Source organism: Sapajus apella, unplaced genomic scaffold (genome assembly GCF_009761245.1).
Source record: "Sapajus apella isolate SASKATOON/1434 unplaced genomic scaffold, GSC_monkey_1.0 scaffold23, whole genome shotgun sequence".
Lineage (NCBI taxonomy): Eukaryota > Metazoa > Chordata > Mammalia > Primates > Cebidae > Sapajus > Sapajus apella.
In genome coordinates, this window is record NW_022436963.1 from 18,589,332 (window position 1) to 18,608,157 (window position 18,826).

The window sequence follows — 18,826 nt, forward strand, 5'->3', positions numbered from 1 at the left end:
TGTATCCTACAAATGATCACAATCAGACATTCAAAGATTTACTTTAGTAATGTGAAAAAATAATGTTTCTTCTCATTTTTATTAAGGCTTTGAATTTAAAAAATATATAATTCTTAATAATGGTATTTTTTGTTCCTCAGAAAATTGAGAGGGAGAGACATGAAAATAAAATGTAGAAGAATTGTAATTTAATTCTTGGAGGAGGGGATAAATCACTTAAATCATTTATGTGATTATTTCATAAAAGGGTTAAAACAAGCAAATAGCCTTTTATTTTCAAATAAGCTCAAAGCCAAAACAATCAGAAACATTGATTACATTCAAGATGAGATTTTGGGTGAGGATACATCCAAACCATATCAGGAAGTTAATATGTTAAATGTAAACTTGTCTGAGTTTTTTATGGCCTGTAATATTTTTATTATATAGAAGACCACAAAAGTTCTTGTAAATGAACCAGGGCCTGGTTCAGGAATAGGCTACTGACCTGAAATTGATCACTGGAGTCATAAAGACTCAATTTTGGGAGGTGTCTTAGAGTTATTGAGAGAGAAGCTTCTTTTCTTCCTCTCTCCTTCCTCCCAGTATTACTCTTTATTTGCTCACTATTTTCTCTTTCCCTCTCTTTTTCTCTTCTGAGGATGCTAAGTTTGAGAACCTCATATGTAATGGTCAGCAGCCATTATCCACCTATGAAAATGACCTGCTTGAGAATAAAACCAATAGAGACAAGCTATACTCAGGATGCAAAAAGAACAAGCTCTGATGGCTTTGAGCTTATTTGAAAATAAAAGGCTATTTGCTTGTTATTAACCCTTTTATGAAATAATCACATAAATGATTTAACTGCTTTATCCCCTCCTCCAAATTATGTTGACTGGAAACATCAATATTTACAAGTGATTCAAACATAGGCCTCTTCAGAGAGCAAAAAATTTTTTAAAATGTCTAATTGACACAATATAGGTTATTTCTTTTACTGCACCAACTAGTGATTAAGCTACCAAAAACCAAATCACACCTAAAAAGATACTGTTAATATTTTTCATTCATTGCATAGGCATTAAGAAAGGATGTAAGACTGATTTATCAAATAGTTTATTTCTCCATGGCAAACATGGCTCTAAACAATAATAACTTTTATACTTTTGTCCACACATGAAATTTATGAGAACACTGTAAGTTGGTAAGAAAAACAAACAAACTAGTTTGGTCTGCTACAGATTTATACATTGAAAGGAAAATTAATGGTGGCAATTGAACCTCGCTAAGTGGAGTGAGTTTATACTCGAGTATCTCCCTTCACATTACAAAGACTGACATCACAGTCTAACCTGTCAGGCATCTGAGATACATTCCTGGGGTTCTGGTTTGTGTATAACTTTTACGCATTCAATAATCTCCTTACACAGAAATGGGTATCTGACAAAGATGAGTGGAACTGGAATAATCCTAGAATGACTCAAATTAGCAAATTTTAGAAACATACCTAAGACAGTAAGGTTAGTGTCTTTGTAAAAAAAATTGTTTGAGGAATAAAATGGATAAAATGGGCTAAAATGAGAAATACACACAGATCTTATGGCTTACAAAGCAGAATTTTATTTAAATTTGTATAGATAAAAATCTACCAAAATTTAAACAAAAACTTATCCAAATCCTTTCCTACACACAACAAAAATGGACATCATGGAAACAAAAACCATATTCCCTTCAAATAAATTTCCCATTTTTCTACCATAAACTGGTAGATACTGGGAGGGTGAGGAGTAAGAGATAAGGAGAGAAGATAGTGATACCCAGCACAATGTGATCTTCAGTGCTGTCTCATCTTGAAATGACTTAATTACAGAGGTTTCCATGAGAATCAGGATTCTTCATTTTTGACACAAAAATGGAAGCTTCTAATCCAATATCACAAATAAGGCTTCGGGTTTTCTTTTTAGTGTGAGGTAAACAGTATATTTAACATTAAGGCAAATGGTAAAAACACATGGATAGTATATTAATGAAGACCTTCCACTATTAAATATGTTTTGGAACACTTATGGATTTTTCAAACATACGTTGGAATTAGAAACCTGTAAAAACTGCTGCAGTATGTAAGAGCTATTTGCTTGAATGCCTTGGCAGTGCCTTTTTAGTAGCTAATGTGTACAATGTCATCTTGTGGCTTTTTAGTAGTTAATACCTTAAATATAATCTTGTCTGAGTTTTGAAATGGTGTTTTTTTTTCACTATGTAAGATTAGAAGCCCCCGAAAATTCTTATAAATGAAGCAGGATCTGATTTCAAATTCTGTCTATACACACAATATTTGGCCACATGGACCGCTCCCCAAAGTCTGCAAAACACTGCCTACTGAGCAGGCTTACAGTGACAGAAAAGTATGAGAACACGAGACATTACTTTTATAAAGACTAAGTAAAAATCAGATTTAGGCTGTGTAGATAGCGTATTCCAGAAAACACAGATTTAAGATTTTGCCTTTTCCCTGTTTTCTTTTCCCCAATGAGATAACCATTTCTTTCACAATGATGAACCATCCTTTTTAGGCAAAAATGGCTTTCTTTCTCCATTGTATCAGGACAAAGACATCACTTCTTGGCCACGCTGGCCACAGCCTTCTTGGCTGCATCCTCCAGGTCGACCGCTGAAGTAATGGGGAGTCCACTGTTGTTGAGTATCTTCTGGGCCTCTTGGACATTGGTGCCTAGAAGGGGAACAGGGAACAATCAATGAACGAAACTAGGGGAGGTGCCTTAGGAAGTTTGCACAAGAATGCACAAGACTCACCTGTCTACAGCTTTTCACTAGGAAATGAATTAAATATAGGTTCTCATCAATGTCGCTGACAGAAAAGATTATGTGACGAAATTTATTCCAAGCTGTGGTCCAACTAGAAAAGACGATGAGAGCAAGGACTTGCAAGAAGGAAATGAACATGCTTTACTGATGGAAGCTGAGATGTCTGCTGATAATCACAGTCATGTGGATCTAATGTGGTTTTGGTCCACACCAGAAGTCACCTGTCGTAAAGGTCTCTTGGATGTCGCGGGTTTGGGCTGTGACCTGCTTTGAGAAAGGAAGTTCTGAGAATCTGCCCAGCTGTGCCCACAAATCCACTGCTTTGGAGACTCTGGCAGCATCCAGCATGTCCATTTCTGCCTCCTCCTCACTGTATAAAATGAAATGGCCTGAGCCCTTCAGAATGGGCAATGCAGCCTCTGGTGGCAATCTCTTGACGGTTCCTTGTGGATCTGGAGCATGTGCCGGCCAAGCCACCTCATCCAAAGGTGAGAACTGCTTTTCTGCCCTTTTAGAGTGAACAACTCCTCTAGAGAAATGTGATAGAATTTAAGTGTCTAATGAAATATCTCATTTTACATCATTTCCTGTGCTTTTATCTAGTTGGCAAGACAGAGCCTATTTATAAACAAAGACCTTGAAATATAGGCCTTGGAGAACTTGCCTTACCACAAAGAGTGCAAATAAAAAGAAGCACTGGGTTAGTACATTTCTTATAAAGGGGCAAAGGCTGGGTTAAATGGGAATGGGTGGATTGAAAAGTTGACGCAGCACTGATACTCCTGGGACCCTGGGTCTACCCACGCGGCAGTGAAAAGGAACGCCTGGCACTGCGCCTTCAGCTTACGGCTCACCTACTCGTGTTTTTTACAGAGGAAGCTGGTGAAAGGCCTCTCTGGAAAGTGACAGCATGAAGTGTGGGAAGTTGCTACCTAAAATCCCCATCCTGGCACTGCCATGTACTTGTTACGCAGTTGTGGCTAAACTATTTAACTTCTCTGAGCCTTAACTTTTGTCTCCATACATAGCACTATCATCCTCATAATCTTCCCCGGAACTAACATCATTAAGTACTTATGTATGCCAGGCACAGTGCTAAGTAACTTATACACAGCACATGAAATCATTACAAAAACTATGCGTGGTCCTATTGTTCCTATTTTACAGATAAGGCAACTGAGGCACAGAGAAGTTTAATAACTTTTCTATGGTCACAGAGGTGGTAACTGGCAGAGATGGGACTTGAACTGTTGCCTGTAATTATAAACCCTGCATGTTCTAAAGATATGCTAGTCTACTTCTCTAGTGGTAAAATGAGGACAGTATAGCTGACGGTACAGATTGCGATGAGAGGCAAATGAAATAATGAATGTAAAAGCATTTCTGTAAATGGCACAGTATCTGTGGCAGGCCTGGCTGGCCCTCCACCACAGACTCCTGCTCCTCTTCCGCAGTGAAGTGCTATTGCTGGAAAGCAGCTGCCCAGCCAGAAACTACATTTCCCAGGTCCTCTTGCATCTAGAAGGGGACATGTGACTCAGATCTGGCCAAAGGAATACCACCTGGCCATGACAATCTCCAAAGGGACTCTTCAAACTCTGTTTTCCCTGTCTGCTTTCTGGAGTATTCTTAGCAGGAGCAGCCCTGGAAGTTATCTGTTTGGTTTTGGTTTGGTTTTGTCTTGTTTTCGGTTTGTTTTTGAGACAGGCTCTCACTCTGTCACCCAAGATGGAGTGCAGTAGTGCGATCTCAGCTCACTGTAACCTCAACCTCGGTGACCCAAGTGGTCCTCTCACCTGGATACCTTAATAACTGGAGCCAAGCATCCTGCCCACTCACTCTCGTAGACCTTATGGGAATGAGAAAGACCCTTCTGTAATGTTAAGGCTGTTGTTACAGGAGCTAGCATTACTTTGACGAATACATGACTTTGTAAACACTGTGGAAAACAGCTTCTAAAATGGCTTTCAAAGATCAGTCACTCCTGCCTCCTGGTATTCACATCCTTGTAGAATCTGACCCCTTGATTATGATCTGGATCCAGAGCCTCCCTTCTAATAGATAAGAACATGGTAAAGTGATGGATATCACTTCTGAGACTAGGTGACAAAACCTTGTAGCTTCAATCTTGCTCCCTTTGACTCTTTGTTCGCTCTGATGAAGCCAACTACCCTGCTATGAGCTGCCCTCTGGACAGACTCACCTGGCAAGGAACTGAGGGTAGCCTCTGGCCAATAGCTGATGAGAAACTGAGGCCTTGGGTCTAATAGCCAAGGAGAAAGTGCATCCGGCCAGCAACCATATGAGTGGTCTTGGAAGCAAATTCTTCCCTAGTAAAGACTTGAGATGTCTGCAGCCCTGCTGGCACTATGATTACAGCCTGTGAGAGACCCTGAGTGAGACGATCCACTGGAGCCGCACCCAGATTCCTGACCACAGAAACTGTGAGATAATAATTGTTCTTTTAAGCTGCTAAATTTTGGGGTAATTTGTTAAGCACTGATAGATTAAGTAACACAAATGTAAAAATATATTACTTCATTAATGCAACCTGTGTGCATTTGGATTGATTTACTGTGGCAGGTGTTTGATATCAGGCTAAGGAATTTAGACATTAATCAACAAGCACGACTTTCATGGAGTAATGACGGAGTGTGAAGCGAAAGCCCTGATGGACACAGCAGCAAATCAGACTTTGGACCAGAAGGTAAATGAAAGATACATGTGTAAATTTTGATTTTGATGGTCATGGTCTGTCAACCAGGATGGAGTGCAGTGGCGTGATCTCGGCTCACTGCAACCTTCGCCTCTCTGGTTCAAGCAATTCTCCTGCCTCAGCCTTCTGAGTAGCTGGGATTATAGGCAGCAGCCACCTCCCCCAGCTAGTTTTTCTATTTTTGGTAGAGACAGGCTCTCACCATGTCGGCCAAGGTGATCTTAAACTGTGGACCTCAAGTAATCCACCCGCCTCTGCCTCCCAAAGTCTGGGACTGGAGGCATAAGCCACCGTGCCCCACCTACACGTGTAAATTTCTATCTCTTCCTGCAGAGGCATGAACTAGGCTCTTCTCTCTCTTCCTTTCTTTTTTTGAGCACCTTCCAATCTCAGCACAGACCTCAGGAGAGGTGTGGAAGTAGTGCTCCTGATGTCTTCCTCCATCTCAGATCCTGCTCTTTCTGGAGACCAGTTTTATCATGGGTCCCGCCTATTCAGAGAACTTCTTATTCAGTTTTACCCGAGTTCCCTTCCATGTCTATGGATGAAATAGGCTCTTGATCTTTTAAAATTTTTTAAGATAACTTTAATGGGCTGTGCTTCCTAGCAACCAACTAATATAAATAATTTAGTTCTTTAATTAATATCCTCTTTAGCACCTAAGTTAGCACCAGTATTCCCAAGGGAAAAGAAATGATTTGGAAATTCATGAGCACTCAGATGTGCTGGGCCACTGCCCTTGCTGGGCTCTCCACCCAGAGCCCTGTTGGGCTGACACCTCTCTCTTCTGGGCTGACACCCATACATTCATAAGGCATCTATTAAATGGCATTTCTTGGGGATGTCTTTCTTGACATCACCTCCCCATGCCCCAACTGAAGCAGGGGCTTGTACAATGAGCTTCCAGAGTAACTTGTATTTCTAAAATCTTAACATAGATGAAGCCTTGTTGTACGGCTTACTGATGCTTCCCTTGTACCCTCCAAACATCTGCTTCCCTTTGTCAGACTTGCTCACTGGATACCTCCCAATATCTGTTAGCTACCAGTATGTGCTGACCCACAGACAGCTCCAGATGGGTTCCCACACACAAAACGTGTTTGACAAGAAGAGGGGTGGGCAGGTACTTTTTGATAGATCACGTTGCTGTCCTAACAACTCTTTCCTATAAGGTTGAAATAGGTACCCCAAACTGCGCAAGGTGAAATCAGGAGGGATTTTTTTTGGAGTCCTCCCAGGATTCCCCAGGAGCTTTGGGAGTGGCTCCTTTCTCTAGGAAAGGCCCAGGAAGAGCTGGCTATGCCCACTGCCCTGAGTTAGGACTCCAAGCTATTACCATTCTTCCCAACCTGTAGCAGCTCCAGGTGCCGCAGACAAGTGAGTGATGCCTTGCTTGAGGCTAACACTGGTGGACAGGGCCAGGAGAGGAAAGGAGAGGGAGCAGCTCTCCAGAAAACCAAGGCCCTTCTCTCCTCCCAGCTGCTCCTTCAGTGCTGCATGAAAATGCCTAATTGTTTCATAATTCTAGGATCCACAAAAGTGAATTTTAATTATACTTGCAGTTACACTTTAATTACAGCCTTTATTATTAAGCATATACTAGGCATGCTCAGAGCCAAGCAGTTTTTGAAGGGATTCTCATATTCAAATACAAAGCTCATCTGTGATGAGAAATGGGTCAGACGTAGAGCCAACATGACCTGGTGGAAACTTGTTACAGAACGGGAAGTGGGGTAGAGAGAGCGAAAGAGAGAGAGAAATGAAGAGAGAGACAAGGGACGGAGTCAGGGGGAATAGCCTAAAAAGGAACAGACATATGAAAAGAATGAGACAGGTAGAGAGTAAGAGAACGTAAAGGAACAAAGTGGGTTTGCCAAGTGCCTCCACACCAGCCCTTACCCTGATGCTGGCACCATCTCTTTGCAGCATTCTACCTGGCTTCTCCTTGAAGGCATGGCTCTGCTGCCCACTGACCCTGCCCTGGTCGTTAATTACCACTGACTTCCCTCCTTTCTGCTGAGGGAACAACTGGAAGAGGAGGTGGGGACACACAGAGAAGAGGGGTTAAAAGAAAACCAGCCGGGCATGGTGGCCTGTAGTCCTGGCTACTCAGGGAGCTACGGTCAGAGGATCGCTTCAGCCCAGGAGGTCAAGGCTGCAGTGAGCTATGGTTGCAACACTGCACTCCAGCCCGGGCAACAAAGTGAGACCCGGTCTCTATTTTCAAAATAAATAAATAAATAAAAATAGAATAAAAGTAAAACAGCAGACTGTGGAACCAGGTCATTGAAAAAGAAAAGGAAGAAAAGAATTAGAGGAGGCCTTGGAAATGATCACTAGTTTGTGTGTTCCTTTAGAAAAAAATGACATTATTTGAGTATTTAAGGTTAGTTTCTTCTTAATTTACCAAGTGTCTGACATCTATTCCCCAACCCTCTCCCTGCCTTTACTTCTAAATAGAAATTATCATACCTGCTTTAAACTCTGACACGGAATTAAGTGTTCTAAAGAGAGTGTTTATGCCTCTGCACAGAATTACAAAGGAAATTGATCTCCTTCCAACATTTAAATAGTACTACTGACATGTTCTAATATTTATTAAATGCTGCATTGCTTTTTAATGAGGCTTCAGGACAACACTTTTAATAACCACCTGTATAGATAACTGATCAACTCAGGCTGGCAGAACCTCAGGCACTTCTTAATATCTGCTTGTTGAGAGCCACTCAGCTAAATGCTTCTCTACCCACTGCAGGCCTCAGAAATGGAAAATCAAAGGCGAATGAGTTTAAAATGGAATCTTGCTCTACTACTAGGAGATATTATAAAAAATAACAATTATTAAAATGTTTTATTCTTGACCTCCTCAGCATGTTACCAGTGACTCTCTGCCACTGGGTGGAGTCAGAGAGCTGTAAACAAAGACGCAAGGTTAATTTATCCACATTTCTTCACTTTTATTACACACAAGAGAAAATAAAGGTAGTGGAAACACAGTCCAGGATTCTGTTCTCAAGGTGCAGAGGCCTCTTGCCTTTTATCATAAGGCTATGCAGGAAACCATTTTCCAGTCTGGAAATATGTAGAAACTGTCATTTAAAAAATAATTTAATAGGAATTCAGTTTTTTAAAAAAGAATACAGTAGTTAGCACTTACTGAGCACACATTAGGCGCAACAAATGTTTGTTGGATACATGAGTTAAGGGGTTCACAAGTATCATTAAACTTAATCCTTACAGCAACCCTGAAGTCTACATCATTTTAATCCCCATTTTACAGGGGAGGCAACTAAAACACTGGGAGGCTTAGGGACTGGCCCAACATCCCCAGCAAGTCAGAGGCTGAGCCAGGACTCGAACCCAGGTTCATCTGAGCGCAAAGCCACATAACCATGCAGCTGGCCTTTAAGTACTAGAAGGAATTCTAGGCAACTTTTAAGATAAGTCTCTTGTTTTCACTAGAGGAAACTGAGACCCCGAGATGTCAGACAATTTGCTTGGATCAAACAACCAGTTAACCCTAACAGGTCTGATTCTTGGTCTAGTGCTCTGAGTCAGGGCTGGTTCTAGGTTTGGGGCCAAATCCAGCCAGCTGCCTCTTTTTGTATCACCAGCAAGTTAAGAAAATGGTTTACATATTTAAATAGTTGGGGGAAAAAAAATCACAGGAACATTTTATGATACATGAAAGTTGCATGAAATTCAAATTCCAGCCTCCATAAATAACTTTTTCATGGAACATAGCCAAAGCGATTTGCTTAGAGATCATCAGTGGCTGCTTGTGCTTTGCAATGGCAGGGGTCAGTCACTGTGGCAGACAGTATGGCCTTGAAAGTCTGAAGTATTTCAGCCCTCTGTGTGAAATAACTGAGTCTTGTCCCCCTACTGGGAGAGGGGAATTCAGTGGAAACAAGCCACATTCTCTAAAGCAGCAAATTCCTCCTCAAATGTCCACTGCTCCTGTACCCTTGCTCTTCCTTCCTTAGTCTCCTTTCAAGTGGCAATCAGATAGAGGAGTTCCATTTTCTTGGTGACCTATACACTTAGATAACTTCTCATGTCTCTTTTGCCTTGTTATTGTATGTCAGAAACAGAATAATTCATTGAGAAACGGAGGCAAAACTTCTGCAATGTCAGCAGCTCTTACTTGTTTGAGATGATGCGTGCCAAATACCTAGCACTGTGCTTGGCAGCCAATAGCACTGGCCATCCATGTGGCTTCAGTAAAGATACCAACAGGGGTTCAGATGATGATAAGGACAGCTAACACTTATTGAGTCAAGAACTATTGTAAATTATTTCAAAATTCATCTGCTCCTTACAACAACCTTCTAGAGCTGCCCTATTTTTATTCCCATTTTGCGGAGGAAGAAGCTGAGATTTTAAACCCGTTTCTGTTCTCAAGTAGCTGAACAACCTGGGGAAGCTATTGCAGCTTTGAGGCTTTAGATTTCTCCTTGAATGAGTATCTTATCAAAATGCTTTGTATCCCTAACATTTCATGAAAATTAAAGATGACATAAGATATTCTGTGTGGCTGTATTGTATCCACACCTAATTTCCTCAATGATTTCTTCTCCCACAGTAAGAAGAAATCAACACTTGGGTTGTAAATGTGATATTTAGACCATCACAGTAGGAGCCCCCAGCTCCAGGGGCAGGAAGCCAATGGCTAAGTTCTTCTCTACGGGTTTCAAAGAATGGTGTATATGTGCTATGATCATGCAAGCAAGGTATAGGATCAAGTCTAACATATTCACTAAGAGCTTATGCTTTCAATTATGTTAACCCTTAAAAAAAGCAACACAGATATTAAACCAAAGCTAAAGGAGCTTTAATATTAAACTAGAATGGAATGAACTCTCTGGCAAGCAAGAATACCTTATACTTCTTCACTCACCCACCATCATCTGGTAGGGATAAGACAATTATTTTAAAAAAGGGATGTTTTATACACACACACACACACACACACACACACACACACACACACCTGCATGTGAATTTACCTTTTACGCTTTCCTTGAATCTTCCTCCTAGCTTTTAAGCCATGCATATTCTAATTTACGGATGATTTAAGAAATTTTCAAAGGTAATTTTAACAGTGTGAGACTTTCATTGAAAATGCTGACTTTGGTACACCATTACTACCTAAGAAGTAACATCACTGCATCAATGAGTGTGATTCTGTCCTTACGTGAGGAAACGACTGAGCGGACCTCATTGCTAATATTTTCCTTGGGAGGAAGGCAGATTCTAAGAGCTTAATATTGCCTGCGAAATTCTTACTCGACTCTCATGAGACATTTCAGAGCTTAGGGGAAAGGGAGATTTAGACACAGACAACAAGAGGATTTTCTAGAATTCTAGCTCTTGCTGCTGGGCTCTTCTCTATACAGGTATTGATCGACTTACCACCTATGCAACTTACGACCATTCGACTTTACGACCACAATCGCTAGCCATGACTGCTCCGCGTCTGGCAGCGCAAACGTTGCCCAGCTGGGCGTACGACAGTGCGGACCAGCTTCCGGCAGCACTACCATCTCCGCGTGCACCATTTCAACTGTACATATAGCCTACTCAACTTACAACCAAATCGTGTTACGACCGGTCCGCGGTCCCGACCGTGGTCGTAAGTCGAGCACTAGCTGTACCAGGGATCTGCAAACTATACCTCGTGAGCCAAATCTGTTCCACTATCTGTTTTTGTTAAAAAAGATTTACTGTGGCACCGCCATGTCCATTCCTTTACCTATCGTCTATTGCTGCTTCAACACTACAATGGCAGAGCTAAGTAATCACAAAAGGGAATATACAGTCACAAAGCCTAAAATCCTAACCTTTCAGAAAAAGTCTGTAGACCTTTGCTCTCTATATAATCCAGATTTCTGGCCCTGTGGCTAAAGAGCCAGGTGAAGACAAGAATCATCCTCATCTGGCGCTTCCCAGCTTGCAGTCCCTACTTCTGACTCCTTATAGAGTGGTGGGCAGCTGTATTTCTAGCAGAGAAAAGGCCCAGCTATGGTCTCTCTGAATCGACAATGGCAAATATTGGCTGGAATCTCCACTGCCTCCACCCTTTCCCACATTTGCGGTGGGAAAGATCATAGAACTCTTTTTCCACTGAGCTGGGATATAGCCTCGGAATCTTTCTTGGCACAGCACTGCTCAGGCAGCCACTGCCAATAAAGAGAAGGTGGCATGAGATGAAAGCTGTCTTCCCTCATCTAAAACATTCTCCTCATGAAGTCTTTCCCCGTGGGTAGTTCTGCCTCAGGACAGCCTCAAGGTGGCGCTCTCTGGAAGAGTCTTAGCAGGACACACTTAGCCTCTATAAAGACACTACAGACTGAATCACTGCATGTCTCCACCTGATAGCAATGTGCTTGCTCTCTCTCTTTTTGATGGCTAATCAAATACAACTTTCAAGTGTTACAAGAGGAAACTGAGGCAGGAAGAAATGAATTGGCTAGTCATTCAGAAAATACCCCAGAGCACACAGCGGTGTTCCGACATTATAAGGCAGGACTCAGGATATGCCAGTCCTGGTAATCTACCCAGTTTTAAAATCTCTCCTTACAAAAACGGCCACACCCACAGCTGCTGCTCAGGGAAGCAACTTCAGGCTCTTGCTTCTGAAGGAATGACCACTGCCTAGACTAGGGCAGCCATCTGACCAAAGGCAACCCACTCCTAGGGCAGATATGACCTATGATGTGCATTCGGGGATGTTTCCTTTCATGCAGAGGGACAGCCATTAGTGTAACCCTCCTGTTCTCTTCTTTGCCTATCGCTGGCTCCATCTGGGAGTGGTGATGGTGGAGGGTGCTGACTAAATATTCAAATGGAGGAAGTTGGCATGGATAGTCCCGCCCCTTGCTTTGAGATCTTCCTCTTAGGCATATGCCACTAAGTGAGTCCAGTTTATCCTCTGCTCCTTGGGTTCTACTCTGGAGTGGGAGATGCACTGAAGTCCATCGGTGCCTGTGACTGGGTTTACAAAGCTGCCTAATTCTGGGGCTCAGAGTAAGGAAGTTCACTGTTGGTTGCACAATCAGGGGCATCCCTCCAACTACTGTTTTCTTTGGTAATGAAGGTAATAGTTTTGTTTCCTCAGTCTATTTTATTTCTCACTGAGATCAGAACCCAGGTGAAAAAGGATCTGTCAGGCTCCTCAAAGACCCTAACCACACGGCTTGGTAGGATGGGTTGCGGACAATGGGAGCGATGGCTATTAGGTAAGCTAATGAGATTGGCTACTATGGGACCTGGACTTCTAACACTGTGGGATCAGGATGGCCTTCCTGAGAGGCCAGAAGATCTCAGAGGCACCAAGAAAGAGCACAAAGGAGTGAGAAAGTCCTCTGGCATTACAAGAAACAGCTAGAAAGAAGAGTCAGGAAGCTTTCCAGGTTCAATTCTGTAAAAGTCTTATAAAACATCTTTTAAAAATTATTGTATTTTTTAATTTTTGAGACGGAGTCTTACTCTGTTGCCCAGGCTGGAGTTCAGCAGCAGGATCACAGGTCTCTGCAGGCTCAACTTCCCTGGGCTCAGATGATCCTCCCACCTCAGCCTCCCAAACAGCTGGGACCACAGGGATGTGCCACCATGCCTGGCTAATGCTTTCGGATTTTTTGTAGAGATGGGGTTTCACCATGTTAGCAAGGCTGGTCTAGAACTCCTGGGCTCAAGCGATCCACCTGCCTTGGCTTCCCAAAGTGCTAGGATTATAGGCATAAGCCACCACATCAGGCAAAACCTCCTTTTTATTAAGGCAGTTGGGGAGTTTGGGTTCATTGCATCAAAAAATAAAAAAAAGAAGCAGAAAATTAAAAAAAAAAGATAAAGTACTCTGCATCATTCCAAGACCATCTTCCTTCAAGAATTCCTAGTACTGTAATTATATGACTACTTTCCTAAAGTGTGTTAGGAGGTTTTTTTCTAAGGTAAGGCAGTTGATGTCTAACATGGGATAAATTTCAATTGCTCACATTATCCTAGAGATAAAATGAAAACCCAATGTAACAGATATAGTAGATTATTTACCTGGAAATTTATATACTAGATCTAAGAAAGCTAGCCTAACTAATACTTTGATCAGGTCCTGTGAGTCTTAGTCTAAGGTTTAAGCATTAAGACATATTTACCAGACAATGGAGCAGATTTGAGGCTTGATGACAGCATGGAATTCCCTCAATGTCTTACATGGTTTAAGCAGATGATGACGAAATGAACACTAGGAGGAAGAAGGATGGTGGATCTGCAGGGAAAGAGCATGTGAATGATAAGGCAGGAGAGGTGAAAGATGTCACAGTGAAGTGAAACTGGTCCCAGTCAGGACATGTTCACAGGGGACAGTGAAGGAGGAAGGAGATGAAGAGAGGTGAGCGGGCACTGGTGAGGGAAAGAGCAAAGTGATCAACAGGACCCGCAGAAAATGGAGACCTGGAGAGTAGGAAGAGAAAGGACAATGGGAATCAAACATACAGAAGGGCAGGGGCATGCACCGACAAAAACATCAGACCCTCCTCCAGGAGCCACGTCTCCAATGACAGAAGCAACAAAAAGACTTCAGACAGGCTGGGGGTGGAGGTGGGAAACAGGTCCATCTTACCTTGCAAGGGGACAGGGCTTGAGTGAAGAAGAGAAGATGAATAAATAACCCTGTACAGAGCACACATTGGAAACAAGCCCTGGAGAAAATGCCTAAATCCAGAAAACTGCGAAGAGGCCACGGGGCATCATCAGACACAGAACCGGACCCCTGGCTCTGCTGGGATCCACATTCAGTCTGCCCAGAACAATTGATTCCACCACTAAGCTAAGGGCCCCTGTTCTCTATGTATTCTGGGTGTTGGCGGCAAACCTGGGGCTCTATTATTCCACATGAAAATGTTTTCAAAGCTAGTCAGCCCACAGACAATCTACCAAGGCTGACTTTTTGATGAAAGGTAAAGGCATTATCACTGCTCTCATCTCTTAGTCTTAGAATTTAGCATAACTGAAGGCTTGAAGAATGAATAGCCACCAAGCATATGAGACGCAGTTGAAAACGCTGTGGCTGCCTCTAAATTCTTTAATATCCATAGGTTTCTTTCTCTCCTTCAGCAAACCAAAGGATCACACAGCATCATGCAGCAAATAGGAGTGTAAATTGTGCTCTTCTTAGCATACTGAGTCCATGCTAAGAAGGACACGATTTGTACTCTTCCATTTGTGGCTCCAGTTTGTCAGTATTTCACAATCAAGGATAAGAAAGTGCCCCCTCAGATGGGGTATAGTGCCCAATTAAGAAAGTGAAAGACACAGAACATGCTTATGTTCTCAGTAACTTTAGAGAGAGTTTAGGGAATAGAGAGATTGGTAAGAATGAAGGGGGTAGAATAATTGTATTTAAAGATATTTGGCAAAAGAAAAACAAAGAAAAAATGTTTATGTTGCTGAAACCTTTTGGTAGTGGAAAATCAAATTGAGAAGATTTGGCTAAGAGAGACAGGATCCACTCTAGAAATTATCTTGAGGTTTATTATTATTATATTACAAGCTCAACTTGGAATCATAATAAACACTTGAGAAACAAGAAAATTCCTTTTCAGACATACCTGAGACACAGAAGTTTGCTGCAGATTTAAATGGGACAGTAATAGAGAATAAGAAATTCTTAAAAAATTATTATAAAATGTTGGTGGATTCTGACAAAGAACTACAGAACCATTCAAAACATTTTGTATACTGTGTTTGGCAAAACACTTGGTACACTGATTGTATAGAGCTGTCAATAAATGTCCATTTCTCAACAGTTTCATGGGTTGGGCCAAATTAACCATCTAGGTAATTTTTGTGCCAAGTCTCGTGTACATTGCAAAAAGGAAAGAAATAACTGATTTCAGATAATTTGTTATTTACTCATACCAGCAACAATTGTCTACAAAGGCTAAATTTCCCCAAGATATGTGGCTGTTCAATTCACCCAAGAGTCTTTTGAATAAAAATAATCCTTCATCTCAGTTGGTGAGTTCTATTCTGATAAGGCAAGTAAATACACGTAATTATAAAGTTACCATTTTCAAAGAGGAGAATAATCTTTCCTTATCCACTGGTAAAACAGCTTGTAATTATTACACAGCTGAAAACAAAGATTTGTCCACAAAATCCCACTACATCAAGCCGGATTTGATTAAAACTTTTCTCATCAGAACATTTTTAATACGTCGTGGGTGGGCAACAGAATCTTTAAAATGTGGGCTGCACATTGGAGAGACTTATGGCAAGGATCCTGGATCTTCTGAGTGGTCACAGAACAAAGAAGAAGGCCTCTCAACTTTATTCACAGGAGCTAGATACTAGTAACAAAATGTGCCATTGGGTTTTGAAATGTCTGTTATCTGGGTCACTGAAAATCTCACAGTTCTTCAGACTGTTATAAACATGTGGCAGAGTGCCTGAAACTTAGAAAGTACTTAATAAATATTAGCAATAACAACTATTTACTATTGTAATTCAGTCTCTGGTAACATCTTTCTATCACATCTCATTTTTAGTGTCACTTGGCTTTGTAATAGCTACTGGGATGATGGAGATACCTTTTCATCTCACTCTCCCTAGCTAGACAATGGTGTGTGTTCTGGGAGTGTGAACCAAATTTAATATAGATATGAATACAGAACCTTGAGAAACTCATCCATCAAAACAGAGTGTCACGTAATGTCTGGTCAAATAGAAACTACCACTAAAAGTGTCCAAAATGTTCCCATCTCTTAGTACTACTTTATCTTTCTTTGTCCGTGCAGACAATGAAGACTTGCTCTGTTTAGAAAAAAACAGAAGGAACCAAATCATACTCTAAGGTTGGGTAAAATACAATTAAATGTAGAGAAATTTGTGGAAGAATAAGAATTTATGTTTTGACATAGAGGAAAGCAAATGAAAAATTTAGATGGACAATCAAAGACATTTCCCAAAGCTTCCCATAGTTGGCACATTTTTCTCCACTGGAAGTACTGAGAAGCACTACTTGTGACATGGCATTTTTGGTTTTGTTTGGTTTTTCATTCTAACTGAGCTGACCTGCAGAAGCAGTTTCCTGTGCAGCCAGTTCTGCATGTGGTGTACGAAGGGCCTTTAAAATGGGCATAACTTCCCCATTTGTCTGTCACATCTCTCCTTGGATGGTCCTCTATATTCCCACATATTCCTTCTCCACATGCACTCTATCCAGTGTTGCAGCTTCATCTCTGATTCTCTCCCACGCTTTCTACTGAGTTCCCTCTCTAACTTTCTCAAGTCCATCATCTATGCCATCATTTTCCTGGTTCACAGATTTAAATTCCTTAGATTCCCATTGTTCTCTCATCTCATTTTCTCTCTGCTCTTGTCTCCATACCACTTTATATCTGTGGCAATTCTGCTTGGGATTTTGGTTCCACCTCATGTTGTTGATTCGGTACCTACTCAGTATTCCCACTCTGTTCTTTTAGCCATAATATATTGCTGCAAAGACATTACTCTCTTCAGGGCAGCCTTCTGATCTGCCTGGGTCCTGGGCTTCGGTTTTTACCACTGTTACGACCCCAGTACCAACTCTCAGGTATGGATGATAACTTACTGGATGACTGACTTCTGATCCTCTAAACACTCCCCACTTATGCCTTTGCAATGATTCAAATCTTACCTATCCTCCAGACTCAACTTGGAAATTCTCCTTGTATACTACTTCTTTGCTAACTCATATCTCTAAACCTACTATAAGAGTCAATGTTGAGTAAGCATAAAAGTGGGTTATACCAATGAAAGGGAGCAGAGGTACAGCAGGCACTGACTTTAAGGGACACATTATTAGGAATCTGCGTTTCCTTACTCTAAAAGGCATTGGCTTGGTTTGCATTTAGTTCCTTTTACGGATAATACCTTCTGCAAATTTCTGCATTGTTTCACCTATGATCAGTGTCAAGAGTACAGTTGTAACAGAATGCTTCATCTTCTCCTTGTTTACTATACATGGCTAATACAATCTTGGGATAGGTCTTGTCTTGGTGTGGGGCTGCTGCATTCCCAGAAATCATACATATGAATATTAGCAAGTGTCCCCAGTAGTTTCACATTGAATGTGAGAGCCTGTACCTATCCAAGGACATTTAACACGTAAGATGCCAATTCCCACAAGAAGAAAAGCAAGAAGAAAAGGACACTAACTAGAACTCCAGAAATATCCAAAGCTCTCCTGCTTTTACTCTCTTGACAAAGGTCCCAGGTGCTTATTATAAGAGAAGAGCAATAATAGTGGAAAGAAGGTAGTGGCTAAGAAGGGTCACTATGAATACTTTTCTTTACACAAATTTGGGGGACAGTGCCCTTTTTGATCTCATCCTGAGCTATCACATTCAATTCCTTCATGATATAGTGGACACTGTGAAGTTATCAGTATTTCTGAAGATTCAGCAAACCAGTCTGGTGGCTGTCTGGGATCCCCTGATGGCTACTTCTACTAAGATAGAAGCAAGTTCTATTAGCAGGTAACATTTGTTACCATTTTATAGATATTGTCTTATATTGTTAATTTTTTCCATTTTATTTTCCCATCCATCAAGTAACTGACATTATTTTTAACATTTCTCTTGATCCTCTTTAATACCTAAAGCTCATTGACCTGCACGTAGTATTTACTAATATACTAATTAACTAATTAAAAAACCACAGGCATGTATCTTGGAAGTACATTTACTTAAAAGATGCAAATCTGATCATCTAACAAATTTAGAAATGTCAAGGCTTCTTCTTAGTATCTCAGCCAGACCTCTGATGCAATCAGCAAAATCAAGGAAAATAATCTTGAATGTGGTATTTTGCATATTTCAGCATGAATATCATGTGGGTATTACAAAAATCATTTAATTCTTCTGAAATACTAAGCAGAGTGTGAAATTAAAGGTACACTCCTTTAAATCTTTGGGGAAAAATTTAAAGCAGGGTAATGAGCTTTTCCAGAAATGTATGAATAACTAACAATTATGGGCCTCTGTGACAACCCAGGCACAGAAAAGATCACCAGAAGGAATGGGTCAATCACAGTGTCCGCATTCAAACCTGTTTTTTTCCGGTGATGGACAATAATATAATTTGCTGATAGAGACGTGTTCCCCCTTTAAGAACAGGAGAAGAGTTGACTCTTAAAATCTGAGGGTCTCTGATCACTTTAACCCTGAAAACAGTCTGACAGCAACATTGTAATCAGAAATATACCAATACTGATGCACTCATTAATTCCTTGATCAATTGTTTTACATTGTAGCTTTGTCA

The 18,826-nt window shown here is 41.1% G+C and overlaps 1 protein-coding gene across 4 annotated transcripts in view; it reads right to left on the reverse strand.

Annotated features, from left to right (window-relative positions):
• Nucleotides 1-1,583: 1,583 nt before the first annotated feature.
• SUCLG2 (succinate-CoA ligase GDP-forming subunit beta) overlaps nucleotides 1,584-18,826 on the reverse strand; it is a 279,639-nt gene continuing 262,396 nt past the window's right edge. For all 4 annotated transcript variants that reach the window (XM_032290424.1, XM_032290422.1, XM_032290426.1 and 1 more), the window contains exon 11: nucleotides 1,584-2,713. In XM_032290424.1, coding sequence (XP_032146315.1) covers nucleotides 2,598-2,713 — 116 coding nt within the window. In that variant the 3' untranslated portion in view covers nucleotides 1,584-2,597. The remainder of the gene's footprint in view (nucleotides 2,714-18,826) is intronic.